This window comes from Petromyzon marinus, chromosome 8 (assembly GCF_048934315.1).
Source record: "Petromyzon marinus isolate PM22_M1 ecotype Great Lakes invasive population chromosome 8, UKy_Petmar_22M1.pri1.0, whole genome shotgun sequence".
Classification (NCBI taxonomy): domain Eukaryota; kingdom Metazoa; phylum Chordata; class Hyperoartia; order Petromyzontiformes; family Petromyzontidae; genus Petromyzon; species Petromyzon marinus.
The window spans coordinates 13,581,144-13,598,283 of NC_133674.1; the positions used below are offsets into that span (position 1 = coordinate 13,581,144).

Consider the following 17,140-nt stretch of genomic DNA (forward strand, 5'->3'; position numbering starts at 1 on the left):
TATTGAGACACGGTATTTATTTTTAAACAAAGAAAGTAAGCTTGGGCAGGACACATTGCTACAAATGATGGTTCAGCAAAACGAGATAGTGAGGGATGGTGGTAATGTCACGAGGCCTTCATCCAGCAGGAGACAGATTACGCCTGATAACGAATACAGCTAAAACGAGAAAAGATAACATTTTTATGCGCGTCAATTTAAAATATTCACGTCTTGATGTGTTGTGGGATGTTATTAGCATAAATGACGCTATATAAAATGAAAGTATTATTTTTAAATGCACGACTCAATTGATGCACAGCAAGCATAGGGCCCAGTGCAAACAATGAAATGTTTCAATGCTTTTGAGACCATCCAACCCTGTGGGGCTTGAAAGTGTAATTCCAGTGCTGGCTAGGTATCCAAATATGAAAAATGTAAACATAAGTGACCTTTTGTTCAATGCAAATTATAATTAGTTGAAATCTGCATTACAAACAACATTCATGCACAAGGTTACAATTTGGCACGGCAGTCACGGTTGGCTATGTACGGTGGGAAAAGTTCAAGATAAACATTTATAAAAACATACATGCGTACATGAACTTCATTCGCACCGTAAGTAGCCAACCGTGCTAATCGGAGGTGCAGGGGAAGGATAACTAAACACGAAAAGCAGTTCTAAAGGAATGACTTTTCACAATTTAGAAATTTGAATAAAGTCTCAAATCTTGGAAATGACTTTTTTCTACCTTCAAATGGTTTCCATTTTGCTTCCTAAATACCACAAGTCATGCTCTGAAAATAAAAATCTGTAAGTGCAAGACAGAGAATGGTATTCTATTGTTGCGTATGATGGCAATATGTTGAGGAGCTACATGCCAATGTCGAGGTCTGCTCGCCACGAGAGGGTTTTTGGAAAGTTTGTGTAGTTTTTCTATTCCTTTGTTGCAGGAGCTCCAACTAATGTACAGTGGTATACACAGTTTGAGTTGCATGGCCGTTCACACTGTGGTTTGTCTTAGTTTTTAAATGCATGAAAGAGATGTGCTCATCTGCGTGTTGTTCTGATGCGGCTGATGGCACACCAGTGTCTTCGAGGGAATATCAAAGCACTGAGAGGGGGTGTGACGTTTGGGTTTCGAACGAGGCATTTATTCTGGATTTCAACATTGTTCCACGCTTGTTGGCCAGCATTCTTCCAGATCCGAGTGAGATTTCTAGGATTCTGATAGCACGATCCCAGAAGGGGGATCGAGACACGAGCCGGCGATGTACATTGGTCGAGGACAGAACACTGATCACAGGTCGACCAATAAAGAATCAGCGGAAGATGGTTGGTGGTGGCACCTTGGGTTTGAAATGGCAAAAACTTAAACATTTCTTAAATTTGCTCATTGTTTAAAATAAACCTGTTATTTTAACTTCCCCCCATATTAAAGTAAATTAGACCAAAAAATTCCACACTTAAAAGTTGTAAATTTAACAAAAACGATCGTGCAAAATCATATAATTATTAGTGTACAAAAAAGCACCTATTATTTTTTTATTTAAAGCTTTCGTGACTGCAGTAATTCATATTCTTAGCTCTTTCGGTAAAGTCACGTTGAAGGGAAACAATAAAATAATAAAATATATAAAACAATAAAAATTCTCACGACGTTTCGACCATAACACAAACGGTCATCATCAGGTGCGAAAGCCAACGGCAAGAAACATTTGAAAGAAGTGGCGGTTTGCATTTATTTATTTTTAAACGGTGTCTGTATTTATTTTAAAAAAACGTTAGCATCACGGGCAGCGATTTGGCAGTTTGTTTAGAAGGACGAGTCCATCTATGTTCTGAAAAGAGGAGGGGGGAGACGAAAAATTTATGTATGCTGTCTGAAAGCCACCATAAGCGTGAACAATCAATTAAGACCTGAAATGGTTTATCAAATCACTCCAATGATTGCTAAGCCAGAATCTATCTTCTCGGTTGAAATTGTCTCTGTACTTATATATGTGGATAGCCTCATGAACGAATCTCTCATGGTAGCCAGATGGCTTACAAAGAACCTCTGTCTTGGAAAAGTCAATGTCATGTGAGCCTACTGAATTATAACAATGATCAGCCACGGCCGAGGTGTTGCTCCTACCGTGTTTAAGGTCTGCTTTGTGTTCACGAATGCGGTCCGAGACATGGCGTTTGGTTTCTCCAATGTAACTACTACCACAGAGGCAACTTAGTTTGTAGACACCAGGGTACTGTATGTCCGGAATCACATCTTTTACAGACGGAACCAGATCACAGATTTTAAGTAATGTGTTGAAACGGACCTGGATCTTGTGTTTATTCAAGATTTTGGAGATCTTTTTGTGATCCCCGCAATGTAGGGTAAAGTGATGGTTTTGAAAGGCTCCTCAGGAGGGTCCTTCTTCATGGTTTGAGTGATAGCTTCGCGGATTGTATAGTCGGAGTAACCATTAGCCTTAAGAACTTGGTGTACGTGCTTGAGTTCACTGCCTATGTGTTCCTGGTCGGATATGCATTGGGCTCTATGGTACATAGTCTTGATGAGAGAATTCCTCTGTGATGGATGGTGGTGGGAATCCGGTTTCAGATAAGCATCCGTATGGGTAGCTTTCCTGTAGACAGAGTGGCTCATTGAACCATCAGGTCTCTTTTTTATTAGGACATCCAAAAAAGGTAGCTTGCCATATTTTTCGACTTCCATGGTAAATCTGATGGCTGGGTGTATGGAATTGATGTGGTCGAAGAATTGGTCTAGAGCAGGTCGGCCATGTGGCCAGATGATTCAACCGCATTAATTGATCAATCTAAACAGTTTTCGTTGAAACCTTCTGCTGCCAGGCCACCAAGATTATACGGCTTACCAAAAATACATAAAGTAAATACACCCCTTCGTCCCATAGTCTCTACTATCAACTCCCCCACCTACAAACTGGCTCGTTTTTTGTCTGAAATCCTGCGTCCTTTTACTGTAAAAACCACCTCTGCGGTACAAAATTCTACTCACCTAGTATCGACAATCAAGGGTATTTCCCTGTCCCCAGACGACCTGCTTATCAGTTTTGATGTAGTTTCCTTATTCACCAAAGTTCCTGTACCTGACACCATCGCAATCATTGAAGACTTGGTTCATCAAGGACTAAACACTGAGGTACCCCCCCCCCCCCCTGGTAAGACACTGCTTAACCAATACATACTTCTTCTTTGGTTCTTTCGGTAAAGTCACGTAGAATGAGAATAAAATAATAAATTGATAAAATAAAATAACACAATATTCTCACGACGTTTCGGCCACAACACAAGCGGCCTTCATCAGGTGAAGGGACGAGACTGTCTGGAGGACAGCGCTTTATTATTTTATTCTCATTCTACGTGAATTTACCGAAAGAACCAAAGAAGATGAATCCTTGCAGTCACAAAAGCTTTAAATCGAAATTCAATACATATTTCACTTGGAATGGAACTTTCTACAAACGGAGGGCACCCCAATGGGCTCCCCCCTATCTCCGATTATGGCTAACATTTTCATGGAGAAATTTGAGACTGACGACATCCAGACTGCCACTTGTCATCTGGCCACATGGCCGGCCTGCTCTAGACCAATTATTCGACCACATCAATTCCATACACCCAGCCATCAGATTTACCATGGAAGTCGAAAAAGATGGCAAGCTACCTTTTTTGGATGTCCTAATAAAAAAGAGACCTGATGGTTCAATGAGCCACTCTGTCTACAGGAAAGCTACCCATACGGATGCTTATCTGAAACCGGATTCCCACCACCATCCATCACAGAAGAATTCTCTCATCAAGACTCTGTACCATAGAGCCCAATGCATATCCGACCAGGAACACATAGGCAGTGAACTCAAGCACGTACACCAAGCTCTTAAGGCTAATGGTTACTCCCGACTATACAATCCGCAAAGCTATCACTCAAACCATGAAGGACCCTCTTGAGGAGCCTTTCAAAACCATCACTTTACCCTACATCGCAGGGATCACAAAAAATATCTCCAAAATCTTGAATAAACACAAGATCCAGGTCCGTTTCAACACATTACGTAAAATCCGTGATCTGGTTCCGTCTGTAAAAGATGTGATTCCGGACATACAGTACCCTGGTGTCTACAAACTAAGTTACCTCTGTGGTAGTAGTTACATTGGAGAAACCAAACGCCATGTCTCGGACCGCATTCGTGAACACAAAGCAGACCTTAAACACGGTAGGACCAACACCTCGGCCGTGGAAGATCATTGTTATAATTCAGTAGGCTCACATGACATTGACTTCTCCAAGACAGAGGTTCATTGTAAGCCATCTGGCTACCATGAGAGATTCGTTCATGAGGCTATCCACATACACAAGCACAGAGACAATTTCAACCGAGAAGATGGATTCTGGCTTAGCAATCATTGGAAGGATTTGATGAACCATTTCAGGTCTTAATTGATTGTTCACGCTTACGGTGGCTTTCAGACAGCATACATTAATTTTTCGTCTCCCCCCTCCTCTTTTCAGAACATAGATGGACTCGCCCTTCTAAACAAACTGCCAAATCGCTGCCCGTGGTGCTAACGTTTTTTTTAAATAAATAAATCCAGACACCGTTTAAAAATAAATAAATGCAAACCGCCACTTCTTTCAAATGTTTCTTGCCATTGGCTTTCGCACCTGATGATGACCGTTTGTGTTATGGTCGAAACGTCGTGAGAATTTTTATTGTTTTATATATATTTTATTATTTTATTTTTCCCTTCAACGTGTCTTTACTGAAAGAGCTAAGAATATCTATTATTTTTCTACCTACGTGACTTCACCGAAAGAACCAAAGAGTATGGATTTCTGAAGTCACGAAATATTCAAATCAAGATCAATAAAAAAAAGATTGTCCAATTATAAAAAAAAGCACATGGAAGAGCTGTGCTGGTAAGATATGCATGGGGGGAAAAACAGGGATAATCAGTAATACGACTAATTTACGAATAATCTTGCCTCTTTGGCCAGCTGCTTTTTTGTTGCGTGGAATTACAGGAAGAAGAGTTTGTCACACAGGCCTGGATCTGGATCGCTGTGCAAATTCTCCCCAACCAATGAAGCCAGCTTATGGGCATACTGGCACGGAGCTGGCACACGGACAGTGCCAGACCAGTTGTAGTACAGGTGAGTCATCTTGTACGTTAGCCTGAGGAGAGAATGGGTAGGGACGGAGGGGGGGGGGGAAGAGGTGGTAAACAGTTCTTTATTACACTACAACACCATATCATCCTACCCGTAACACTCTGATCATATAACATAGCTGTTGTGTTCTACATATGTTCACAAATCCTGACTTTTTCACATGCGGTCATGAATTCTTAACCTTGCGTAGAACATTTGCTGACAATAAAGAATGTTCTCCAATGTTTGAAGCAGTTTGCGCTTTTCGGCTGGAAAACCTATTTCGCGCATAACGAAACTGGGACAATTTTCTACGTTCACAGAAAAATCAAGGACCAACCCCCACCTCTGAACGTGGTCTGCGCTGAGCTTGAGGCTGTTGAAGATCACCACGTAGTGCGTGGGGGAAACCGTGCCCTGACGCACGTGTTGCGACACCAGGAAGAAGTCAAACCTTTAGAAACACGCACGCAGCAGGCGCACACCCTCAACAAAATATAAAGTAGATTTTTCATATGCACAGGATACAGCGAAGTGTAACACAACACAATGATAATGCTTACTTGCACGCTCTCCCAAACAGTGCAGCAGCTATAAAAAAAATATATTCAATAAAGTAATGGAGTACTATGACAATAAAATAAGAAAAGCAGAAAAAAAGAACTGTATATAAAAGAGGTGAGAAATAGAAAGACTTATTCACAGTAAGTACTATTTACACAGAAATTATTGCAAATTACTCGACATACTGCTTTTGACCAAACGCCTTGGCGATCTGCACCCAAACTTTGTCAGATCTTGGAAGCCGTGCAGGTTTGTTGAGCCTGTCCAGGCTTTTGGATAGGCAACCACAAAACCTTCATCTGGCAGTCAATTGACAAAGGGCTATATAGTAAAACCTTGGGTTGCGAGTAACTTGGTCTGCCAGTGTTTTGCAAGACGAGCAAACATTTTAAATAAATATTAATTTGATAAACGAGCGAGGTCTTGCAATACGAGTAAGTACGTATACGCTTTGTCTGCCGAGCGTCACGTGATCACAACTGATATACGAGTGCTTTGATATACGAGTGCTTTGGATTACAAACACGTTTCCGGAACGAATTATGCTCGCAATCCAAGGTTTTACTGTACATGTATTCCACAGGAAGCAGCCTCTCAATGATCACTTACCAGGTGCAAAAGTAGATTTTTTTCTTACTCAGATTTTTCCACGATTTCTAAACATGCACAGTTTCACTTTAAGTAAATGTATTTCGTCTTTAATGGTTAGATGGGAAAAACCAAACCCTTAAACCGTGTAAATACCAACAGTTGGAGACCATTTCAGTGTGCTTAACATTGCAGTCACCGAATATAGAAAGTTTTACTCGTAAGGCCCTTTCACGAGGGAACTTTTATGACTTCAATAATCATAAAAAACTAAATGTATCACTTGATCTATACAAAAGCAATCTGGTTTGCTGGCACTACAGCACAGCACCAGATTAATAAATCAAAGGTCATGTGCTCAAATCCCAGAGTTTAAATTATCAAATTGTACATACCTAGAGCAACTACTACACCTTGGTCCCCATTAAGTGGCTGGATATGTGACAATGTACGCGTGATGAGGAAGGAGACTCTCAGAGGGGTGCGCGGTGCTGTCGCTTGCCACAACAGGCCATGCTCACCACTCTTGGCTGGTGGCGACAGTGTCCAGCACGCTGCCCGAAGGTGCGTTCTCCATGGCGCCGCTGTTGTTCAAAAAAATGTTGGTGCTGATCCGCTTCTGCACCACAACCACCAGCATCTTGGGCTGGTACGACAGGTCAAAGGTCCTGAAGCCATTGGTCAGCTGCATCACCTCGAAGTCGCGCACGATCGCCAGCTGGTTGTCAGACACGCCGTCGCGGTACATGATGATCTTCTCCGGGAGGTAGTGGTTTAGCTGTGCAGAGAAAAGGCTGGTTAATGGCAAGTGGCAAGATAGGAAACATTATATACAGGTTGGCATGTGATGACACATCGATTCAATTATAATAAATTCCATATTTAAAACTGAATGAGAACCTAAGAAGAGACCATTTATGATTTATGTGAAAGGCTAAAAGGGTATAGTCCTGCAATTACTTTCTTACGGCGGAAGGGGGCTCTTATGAGAGGGAGCTATATGCGAAAGCCAGGGGACCCTTTTAAGTCAAGGCCAGGGTCAAGGCTGGATCCTCTAGGCTGAGGCCATGGTCAAGGATGGTGCTTCTAAGCAAAGTCCTTTGACTGAGGCCACCACTCTTGAGGCCTAGGCCAAGCATGAGAGCCGAATTTATGTGATAATTATTATGCTGCATTGACACTTTATTACCAGTCTGTAATCAGAAAAAACAAAAGGCACTCGGTAGGTTATGAGGGTTGTCAGACAGCACACATCTGACTACATTTACTAAATTTGTATTTGCAATTCTTATTTTGGACTGTCAAATACACAAGATACGATATCATAAATATAAACACGTCGCAACAAAACCCATTATGGTATTATGACATGGTTATATGGGTTTTTAGCTCCATCTTCTGGCCACATACATTTTGGTGTACGGTGCTTTTTTCAGGAATATTTTGCTGTTTTTTTCATGGATTTTCTGTTTGCACAGTCACACAGTGACTTTAAGATGTTTTTCTTGTTCGTGTTTTTTTTGTTGTGGTCACACCCGATTCAAGAGCCGAATGGCTCACAGGGCTATACCAAAAAAAATAAACTGAAAACTGAAATTTTGCAGCACTATAAATGGATAGAATCATTTCCATCAAATAAGCACTCCTGAATTAACTAAAATAAATTCGAAATCAATAAATAGTTAACGTCTATTAAGTGCAATGCATAAAACATTGGCCTCAAGGCCGAGGGCTGGTCGAGAGGACCCCAGAGAGGAGATGAGTGCAATCAGAGACCTACACCAGACATGAGAGTTGAGCGAGCTGTAGACATGATTAAATTAGCTGAGATCAAAGTGAAATAAACAATCAGAGACCTACACCAGACATGAGAGTTGAGAGAGCTGTAGACATGATTAAATTAGCTGAGATCAAAGTGAAATAAACAATCAGAGACCTACACCAGATATGAGAGTTGAGAGAGCTGTAGACATGATTAAATTAACTGAGATCAAAGTGAAATAAACAATCAGAGACCTACACCAGATATGAGAGTTGAGAGAGCTGTAGACATGATTAAATTAGCTGAGATCAAAGTGAAATAAACAATCAGAGACCTACACCAGACATGAGAGTTGAGAGAGCTGTAGACATGATTAAATTACTCATTGGTTCTATTCGGTAAAGTCACGTAGGTAAAAAATGAAACAACAAAAAATCACGACGTTTCGGCCACAACACAAGCGGCCTTCATCAGGTGAAGGGATCAGGCTGTCTCGAGAACAGCGCTGGAGTGGAACACAGCCACGCTCAGACCGCGACCGTTAAGCTGCGTGCGAGGAAACAAGATGCCTTGACCAAGGAATTGGCATAAAAAATTAGCATTTGATTGCCCGACTTAGCATAGAAGTGGTGTACATGCAAGTGCACATGCCGGTTGGCGTGGGGGGGGAGGGGGAGTTTCCCTATTGATGGTGTGAAAAGGAAATTTAAGAGCTGCGAAAGTTTGGGGTACCACTACTTGAAAAATATACTGTACCATTGAAAATTAGTTTAATGTTTGGTTAGATTTAGAACATCTTTCCAATGGTTGCTAATTTGAAACCATCTTCTCGGTTGAAATTGTGTCTGTGCTTGTAGATCTGAATTGCCTCGTGAACAAATCTCTCTGAGATGAAAGATAGGCTGGCCTTAAACAGATATGATATCATCTCTCAGGTCGATGTAGCCCTCAAAGACGTGGGACACATCCAAGCAGACGTTGCGAGAGCTGAAATAGGCACTATTCTTAAGAATGCTAAGAAACCCATTAGTAACACCAGCAAAAATGAACGCTCTGAACTCGCGAATTTAAAAAACAGAAGTGATATAGTCATCCTCTCAGCCGATAAAGGCAACGCTACTGTAATTATGGATAAAGATTCATACAACAAAATCCAGAATCTGCTCAACGATGGAAGTTACTCAAAAATTAAAAATGACCCTACCAATAGCCTAGCGATAAAAACCAACAAGATCATCACAAGTTCGACCTCCCTAATCGACCCAACAAAACGTCCCTCCCTAAAACCTTCTGCTGCAAGACCCCCTAGATTCTATGGTCTTCCCAAGATTCATAAAGAAGGCACCCCACTACGACCCATCGTATTCACGATCAACTCTCCTACCTATAGACTGGCCCGTTTTCTGTCAGATACCTTGCTGCCTTTCACTGGCAAGACCGCCTCAGCAGTACTTAACTCAGCCCAATTGGTCTCTATGGTCAAAGACGTTGTACTGTCCCCTGACGATATCCTTGTAGGCTTCGATGTGGTCTCTTTGTTCACCAAGGTCCCAGTACCATTGAAATCATTGAAAATTTGGTCCAACATGGACTAGACCCCGATACACCTGCACTGGTTAGGCACTGCCTCAACAATACCTACTTTACTTGGAATGGCTCCTTCTACAAACAAAATGAGGGTACCCCCATGGGATCCCCCTTGTCACCAGTGATAGCCAATATTATCATGGAGAAATTTGAATCAGACGCCATCCAGACTTCCACCCTCAGACCTTCCCTGTGGAAGAGATATGTGGATGACACTTTCGTCATTTGGCCACATGGCCTCCCAGCTCTGAACCTTTTCCTACACCACATCAATTCCAGACATCCCGCCATCAAATTCACCATGGAGGTGGAGAAAGATGGCAAGCTACCATTCTTGGATGTTCTGTTTGAGAGGAGACCTGATGGCTCATTGGGGCATTCTGTCTACAGGAAACCCACCCACACGGATTCCTACTTGAAGTCTGATTCCCACCACCACCCAGCCCAGAAGAATTCTCTCATCAAAACTTTATACCATAGGGCTCATTGCATTTTGGACCAACACCACCTGACCAGTGAATTAAAACATGTACACCTGGCCCTCAAAAGGAATGGATACTCTGACCGTACCATCCGCCAAGCTGTTTCTCCCTCCATACAGAAACAACCACTTGATACTCCGGTCAAAACCATCACACTACCATATATAGCAGGCGTTACTAAAAGGATTTCCAAAATTCTAAACAAACACAAGATCCAGGTCCGGTTCCTATTCAGTACACAAAATTCGTGATCTGATCCCATCTGTGAAGGATGTCATTCCTGACTTACAGTACCCCGGGGTTTACAAATTGAGTTGTACCTGCGGTGATTGCTTTTTCGGGGAGACAAAGCGACATGTCTCTGACCGAATTCGCGAGCACAAATCAGATTTGAAACACGGTAAAACGAATTCTTCTGCCGTAGCTGATCATTGTTACAACGCTGTGGGTGATCACGATATAATTTTCTCCGATACCAAGGTTCTTTGCAAACCCACGGGTTTTTATCTGAGATTTGTTCACGAGGCAATTCAGATCTACAAGCACAGACACAATTTCAACCGAGAAGATGGTTTCAAATTAAGCAACCATTGGAAAGATGTTCTAAATCGAACCAAACATTAAACTAATTTTCAATGGTACAGTATATTTTTCAAGTAGTGGTACTCCAGACTTTCGCAGCTCTTAAATTCCCTTTTCACACCATCAATAGGGAAACTCCCCCTCCCCCCCCCCACGCCAACCGGCATGTGCACTTGCATGTACACCACTTCTATGCTAAGTCGGGCAATCAAATGCTAATTTTTTATGCCAATTCCTTTGTCAAGGCACCTTGTTTCCTTGCACACAGCTTAAAGGTCGCGGTCTGAGCGTGGCTGTGTTCCACTCCAGCGCTGTCCTCGAGACAGCCTGGTCCCTTCACCTGATGAAGGCCACTTGTGTTGTGGCCGAAACGTCGTGATTTTTGTTGTTTTATTTTTTACCTACGTGACTTTACCGAATAGAACCAAAGAGTATGGATCCTTGCAGTCACGAAAGCTTTAAATCTAGAAATGATTAGATTAGCTGAGATCAAAGTGAAATAAACAATCAGAGACCTACACCAGACATGAGAGTTGAGATAGCTGTAGACATGATTAAATTAGCTGAGATCAAAATGAAATTAACAAATCAGAGACCTACACCAGACATGAGAGTTGAGAGAGCTGTAGACATGATTAAATTAGCTGAGATCAAAGTGAAATAAACAAGACAAAAATGCCCGTGGAGGCAAGAAATACATATTGGTCAAATATAGGGAGGTTATGATGCTATGTGACAACATAACGTCTGTACTTGTAACATACGATATCAAGCTGCCTCCCAGCACACTAATTTTATTAAGTGAGCCACCGGGAAATATAGATTAAGAACCATATTATGTAAGAACAAGGAATGTAATGAATTGGCATAAGGCGGCCCCCTCCACCAAGCAGTGTGCCGCTGGGAAAGGAGTTTTTATATTTTCAGATGAGCATACCTCATAGTATTTCTTAATGGCCGAGGTCATGCACAGATTGAGTCCATCCACCAGCTCCTGGGACGTTGACTGTCGCACGACGCGCGAGTACCAGCGGCTCACGGACCTGTACCGACAGTGCAGGAGCCCAATCAATCCTAATCCACCAAAGAGAAGGATTTTCAGGTTGTCGGGCAAACACTGTTCAGCGAGCACCAATACAGGCCGACACGGTAGCGTGAGCAGCAACATGCCTGGCAGCCTTTTTTCTCCCAATGCTGATGTTTACATACTGCATCAGATAGTTATTTAAGGCCGAGATGATCTAGGGTAGGGCTTAAGACCAGTTCTGACATTCGCCCTTTGTTAGCATAACCAGTGCCAGCAATCCAGGTAGCCCTGGCCAAATATTGCATGAATATTCAACTGCAAACCCAAGTACAGTTGGTTTTAGCATGTTAGCCAAACCTTCACTACTGAGTGTTAAATACACAAACGTTTTGCAAACCATTCAGTTATTTTACGCACAACCTTTCGCAACATACACTAACTCAGGTCAACTTATCAATGCCGACGTGAGATTGATGCGACTGTCTATGCATGTCAATACATGTCTAAGGCGATTTATGGGGAGCAGCAGTGTCGTGGTTAGCGCACTGCGCTACAATCCCAGCGACCCGGGTTTAATTCTCGCCGACAATCAATAACAGTGGCGAATATTTGAACCAGTCTTGGGCCTCCTCTAGGTCAACTCCGCCTCAAGTGAGTGCCTCGTGCGGTGTTTAAAACATCGCCACTACGGAGACAAAGGCGGCCGATCATGGTGTTGGCCACCCCGCCTCGTGTACCGTGCCGTCTTTCATAGGTGCTCGCTAACAGCACTTGCCCCAACAGTCTGCTAAGGCTATAATGGGGGATCTTTGTCTTTGTTAAGGTGATTAACCACTGGAGACCAAGAAAATGCCACGTGGCACATAAGACACCAACCTGTTCATGCTGGCCACAAAGCCAACCACAGATTGCTTTCCGAGCACCACGTTGTGGAAAACATCAACTCCAACCACCATGAGGTTTTTCTGGACAAAGAAAGTCATGAATAACTGAACAAGAATTATAAAGATTATATAAAAAACGAAATCCAGAAGCTACTGCAAATACATCTTAAAAATCTGGTTTCTATCGACTGTGAAAGGAACACACCCGACTTTGTATATTGCAAAGGCCAAGTGGCATCCAATTATAGAGGCTATATTCATTTAAGTCATGTACTTGTATGTAGCAATGCAAGGCAAAATCCAAAGGTGCAAGGAGCTACTCTGCTATATCTGCTCCCCATCTTCACCAACCTGCACTGACCAGTTAAATAAGCCCGATCTGCATGGCATGGAGAGGCCTTCATCTAGCAGTGGACTAAAAGCCATAATCTAAATTTAAAAAATGCACAGCTCCAGTCGCTTCCTAATAATCAGAAGTGTCTTCCAGATGGCCACAGAAGCGCATCTGAAAGCACGCGATTCAGTGACTGTCTTTGTTCGTCGTTAGTCAAAAGCCGCTGCGAGGATGACCAGAGTTTGCGTGATGGTTTATGCTCCTTAACGAGATCAGCACGGTATCGTGGTTCATTTGTGGCAAGCACTTGTGTAATCAGTAACCTTATTATAATGTATTCGTTCAGCAACCGGAAGCCAAAGCAGCTCAGCGAGCACCAGACGAACATGGTCGGATCTTGCAGTACCGTTTACGACACATGCCAAAGAATTTTGTACACGCTACAGCTTGCTCATGTTTTCCCAGACGTCCCGTAGAGTAGCGAGTTGCAATAATCGAGCCTTGTCGATACTATGCTACACGCCACAGTGTTGGCTATGTCATGACTCAATAGTGGTCGAATGTGTCGTAGAGGCCTGATATTAAAATATCAGGACCTGACTGTATTTTGCACGTCATGATCAAACGACATTCTGGCTGAGTTTGGTGCCAGGGATCTTTAGATGAGCATAAAGCATAATCTTGGGAGTCTGCGAATGCCACACCTGATCCTCCCACATTTTTGTACAGACTTTTATTGAACTTGTTGTCTGTTTATATTCTTTTGAATCTATACCATGTTGTTTAGATTGGAAGGTATAATATTGTATTGTATAGTAGTCCATTTTATAGCACAGTTATAACGCAACACAGGACAGAGCAGCGCACCGTGGCTGTTTTCTTCTTTTTACTTTACCCAGCCTCCCTCCTCCGTTCCGAAGCTTGTCCCTCATATCAACATGCTAATTCATATGTTAATTTATGTTAATTCCTCCCACACAGCTTCAAAACGCTGTCCATGCTTGGCAGTGTTCACTCAAGTGCTGTCTTCTGGACAGTCCTGTTTCTTCACCTGAGGAAGGCTACTTGTGTTGTGGCCGAAACGTTGTGAGAATTTTACAATGTTTTATTTTTATTATTTTATTTCCATTCTACTTGACTTTACCGAAAGAACCAAGAAGATGTACTAATTTAGTCACACACACATTCATAAACACTAAAGAGTGGCTATGCATGTATTCCCAGTCTACACACAATCACCCATGAACTTAGAAGTAACCTGCGTGCCCAATTACTTTTGCACCATTTGCTAGCCTGTTCGTTTTAGAAAAGCAGAAAACTGAGACACCCATTCCAGAGTAACAATTTGTGAATGTAAAAAAAGTCAATTAAGTTTCTTCTAGGCCGTGCAAAATGTCACCAGTCAAAGCCATCTGTTGACAATACCACAGGGGAGCTTACCAGCGGGATGTCAAGAATCCACAGCTCCCCTCCCAACTTGCAGTTCATCTGCAGCACCACTTTCTGAGCCACGCTGCGCAATCTTTTCTGCTGGCTGATTGTGCGCGTCTGCACAACCTGCACGGGGACCACAGTAGAGGCAGAAACACGCTTACACGGGGGGGGGGGGGGGTGGGGAGAGGCTGTGTGGAGTTGTTATCCCAATGAGAGCTGCGTATCTAAATGACTAGAGTTCAATTGCCAGCCATGGTTAGCATCAATGGCGAGCAATATCTGAACCGGTCCTGGACCCCACGTTCACCAACCCATACTGGCCAGCATGCTGAGGTATGGTCAAACATCCCTCACGTATGACCAATTGTTGTGAGAAGGCCTTCATCAAGCAGGGGATTGACAATAACGTTAATAAGAACGTGCTTAAATTTGTTAGTATTATTACTTATGATACATACCCATTGCTATCATTCCCCAGGCAGCACGATGCCTTGACTGTTTACAACTCGAATCACAATAAACGATTTTATGTGATAATTATTATGCTGCATTGACACTGTATTACCAGTCTGTAATCAGAAAAACAAAAGGCACTAGGTAGGTTATGAGGGTTGCCAGACAGCACACATCTGACATTTACTGAATTTGTATTTGCAATTCTTATTTTGGACTTTCAAATACACAACATAAAATATCATACATATAACCACGTCGCAACAAAACCCATTATGGTATTGACATGGTTATATGGGTTTTTAGCACCATCTTCTGGCCACATACATTTTGCAGCACTATACATTGATAGAATCATTGCCATCAAATAAAGCCCTTCTGAATCTGTCTAAAATAAATTCGGAATCAATAGTTAACGTCTATCAAGTGCAATGCATAAAAAAATTGGTAAATCTTATTATTGTTGAATGCCAGACATTGTGTGGTTGTAGGATAGAGATTTTTAAGTTGGATATCTTCACACTTGCTTTGGTTATGTGGAATAGTAACTATTAATATCGTTGGTCAAGCAATAGATAATCAAGGCAATTGCGTGGAATAGCTTTGAATCCTCATGCTGGTCCTCTTCAAGGCATTTAACCGAAACCTAAGACTTCTGAAAGAGGTCTTGACACCAAAGTTGTGGGGTTGGTGCATCTGGTTTGCGGAGATATCATTATACAGAGAAACATAAGTGGCACATAACTGGAGAACCACATTTTATTTTCTCCTTAAGCGAGAAATAAAAACAATATAACGATCATTTGGACGAAGAAACAAGTTGCCGTTTTTAATTTAAAATACTTAATGTGCAGTGGGTAAAGTAATTACTTCAATGCTGTTTACAACTGGAAAATGTAAATAAGTGACACTACAAACGTTTACCTCCTTACAATAGCATTCACTTTGTTTGACAAATCCAATGATTGCTTTAGGTGTGACAAGTCTGCCATGTGTGTACCTGTGATGGCACCGCCAGTTCCACACAGCAGACTTGCTTCACAGTACTGTAGCGATCGTCCCGTAATGTGGGAAAGATGCACATGACCATCTGCACCTGCACGTCGCCACAACCAACAGCAGCAGCACCACCACCACCACCAAATAAACGACAAAGCTGATTAATGCTCAATCGCGGGCACACAGTATGGCTCACAAGACTTCTCAAACCAAAACCCTGGTGCAATTAAGGCCTTTCTCTCAAGTCCGCCGCCCCATCACTTACGCCCTGGGAGTAGCTGTAGTTCTTGCGGATGCAGTCGATGTAGGTCTTGGTGTGATCGTTCGGCAGCTCTATTATGTTGGGTAATTGGTGTACGAGGCCCATCGGAGGCCCCACGTTGCACATCATGGTCACAAACTCGTGCACGAGAAACGAGTCACGGTGCGTGCAGAGCACCTGCCAGTTCTTCATCGCCACCTGTGCATCCACATCGTGCGTAAAAAGCGTACACCGGGCACAAAGCTAAACCGTCAATTCACTCGGGGGTGAAATAAGTCTTCTGTTTTACTTTGCATTTGTCAGTTCATCATCAATAGGGAAGGGGGGGGGGTCACTAAAGCCAAACAGACGTGCGAATGAAGGAAATCTATACTCTTTGGTTCTATTCGGTAAAGTCACGTAGGTAAAAAATAAAACAAAAATCACGACGTTTCGGCCACAACACAAGCGGCCTTCATCAGGTGAAGCCGCTTGTGTTGTGGCCGAAACGTCGTGATTTTTGTTGTTTTATTTTTTACCTATGTGACTTTACCGAATAGAACCAAAGAGTATGGATCCTTGCAGTCACGAAAGCTTTAAATCTAGAATGGAAGGAAATCTAAGCAATTGGCTTCGATGTTTTTTCGGTTTGTTGTACCGCGGGTTGTTCGGTATTTTACTCCCATGTGCTCATAACCACAGGATTATAGGAGCTGCTCGAAGAATCAGAATATTTATTTATACTACATGAATCCGATGAGCTATTACGCTCTCTTTCACATATGTGCAGTAATTTTCAGATGACCAGTAGAAGCTCTCACTTAGCGATGAGCAAAACGTAGGACATTGTGCTGAACACCACAGTACAATAACCTGAAAACACATCGGAGAGTGTACAGACAACTGAAAAAACCTATTCATTTCTCGTAGTTTAGCAATGTCCTAAATCTGGTCATGCTGCCAACACACTGGGCTATCGCTTGAAATGTCATAATACATTAACAGATGACTGAATGACTGGGGATGGAATGAACGTCAGTTATCCCGCTA

The 17,140-nt window shown here is 42.5% G+C and overlaps 1 protein-coding gene across 3 annotated transcripts in view; it reads right to left on the reverse strand.

The window, feature by feature from the left end:
- Positions 1-17,140, reverse strand: part of PIWIL2 (piwi like RNA-mediated gene silencing 2) — a 35,906-nt gene continuing 18,766 nt past the window's right edge. For 2 of the 3 annotated variants that reach the window (XM_032949758.2, XM_076065663.1), the window contains 8 exons: positions 16,115-16,309; positions 15,851-15,946; positions 14,404-14,520; positions 12,622-12,710; positions 11,656-11,761; positions 6,827-7,083; positions 5,500-5,607; positions 1-5,178 (listed from right to left, as the gene is read on the reverse strand). In XM_032949758.2, the coding sequence (XP_032805649.2) occupies positions 5,022-5,178; positions 5,500-5,607; positions 6,827-7,083; positions 11,656-11,761; positions 12,622-12,710; positions 14,404-14,520; positions 15,851-15,946; positions 16,115-16,309 (1,125 nt within the window). In that variant the 3' untranslated portion in view covers positions 1-5,021. The remainder of the gene's footprint in view (positions 5,179-5,499; positions 5,608-6,826; positions 7,084-11,655; positions 11,762-12,621; positions 12,711-14,403; positions 14,521-15,850; positions 15,947-16,114; positions 16,310-17,140) is intronic. The other variant, XM_076065662.1, reaches the window with a different exon arrangement.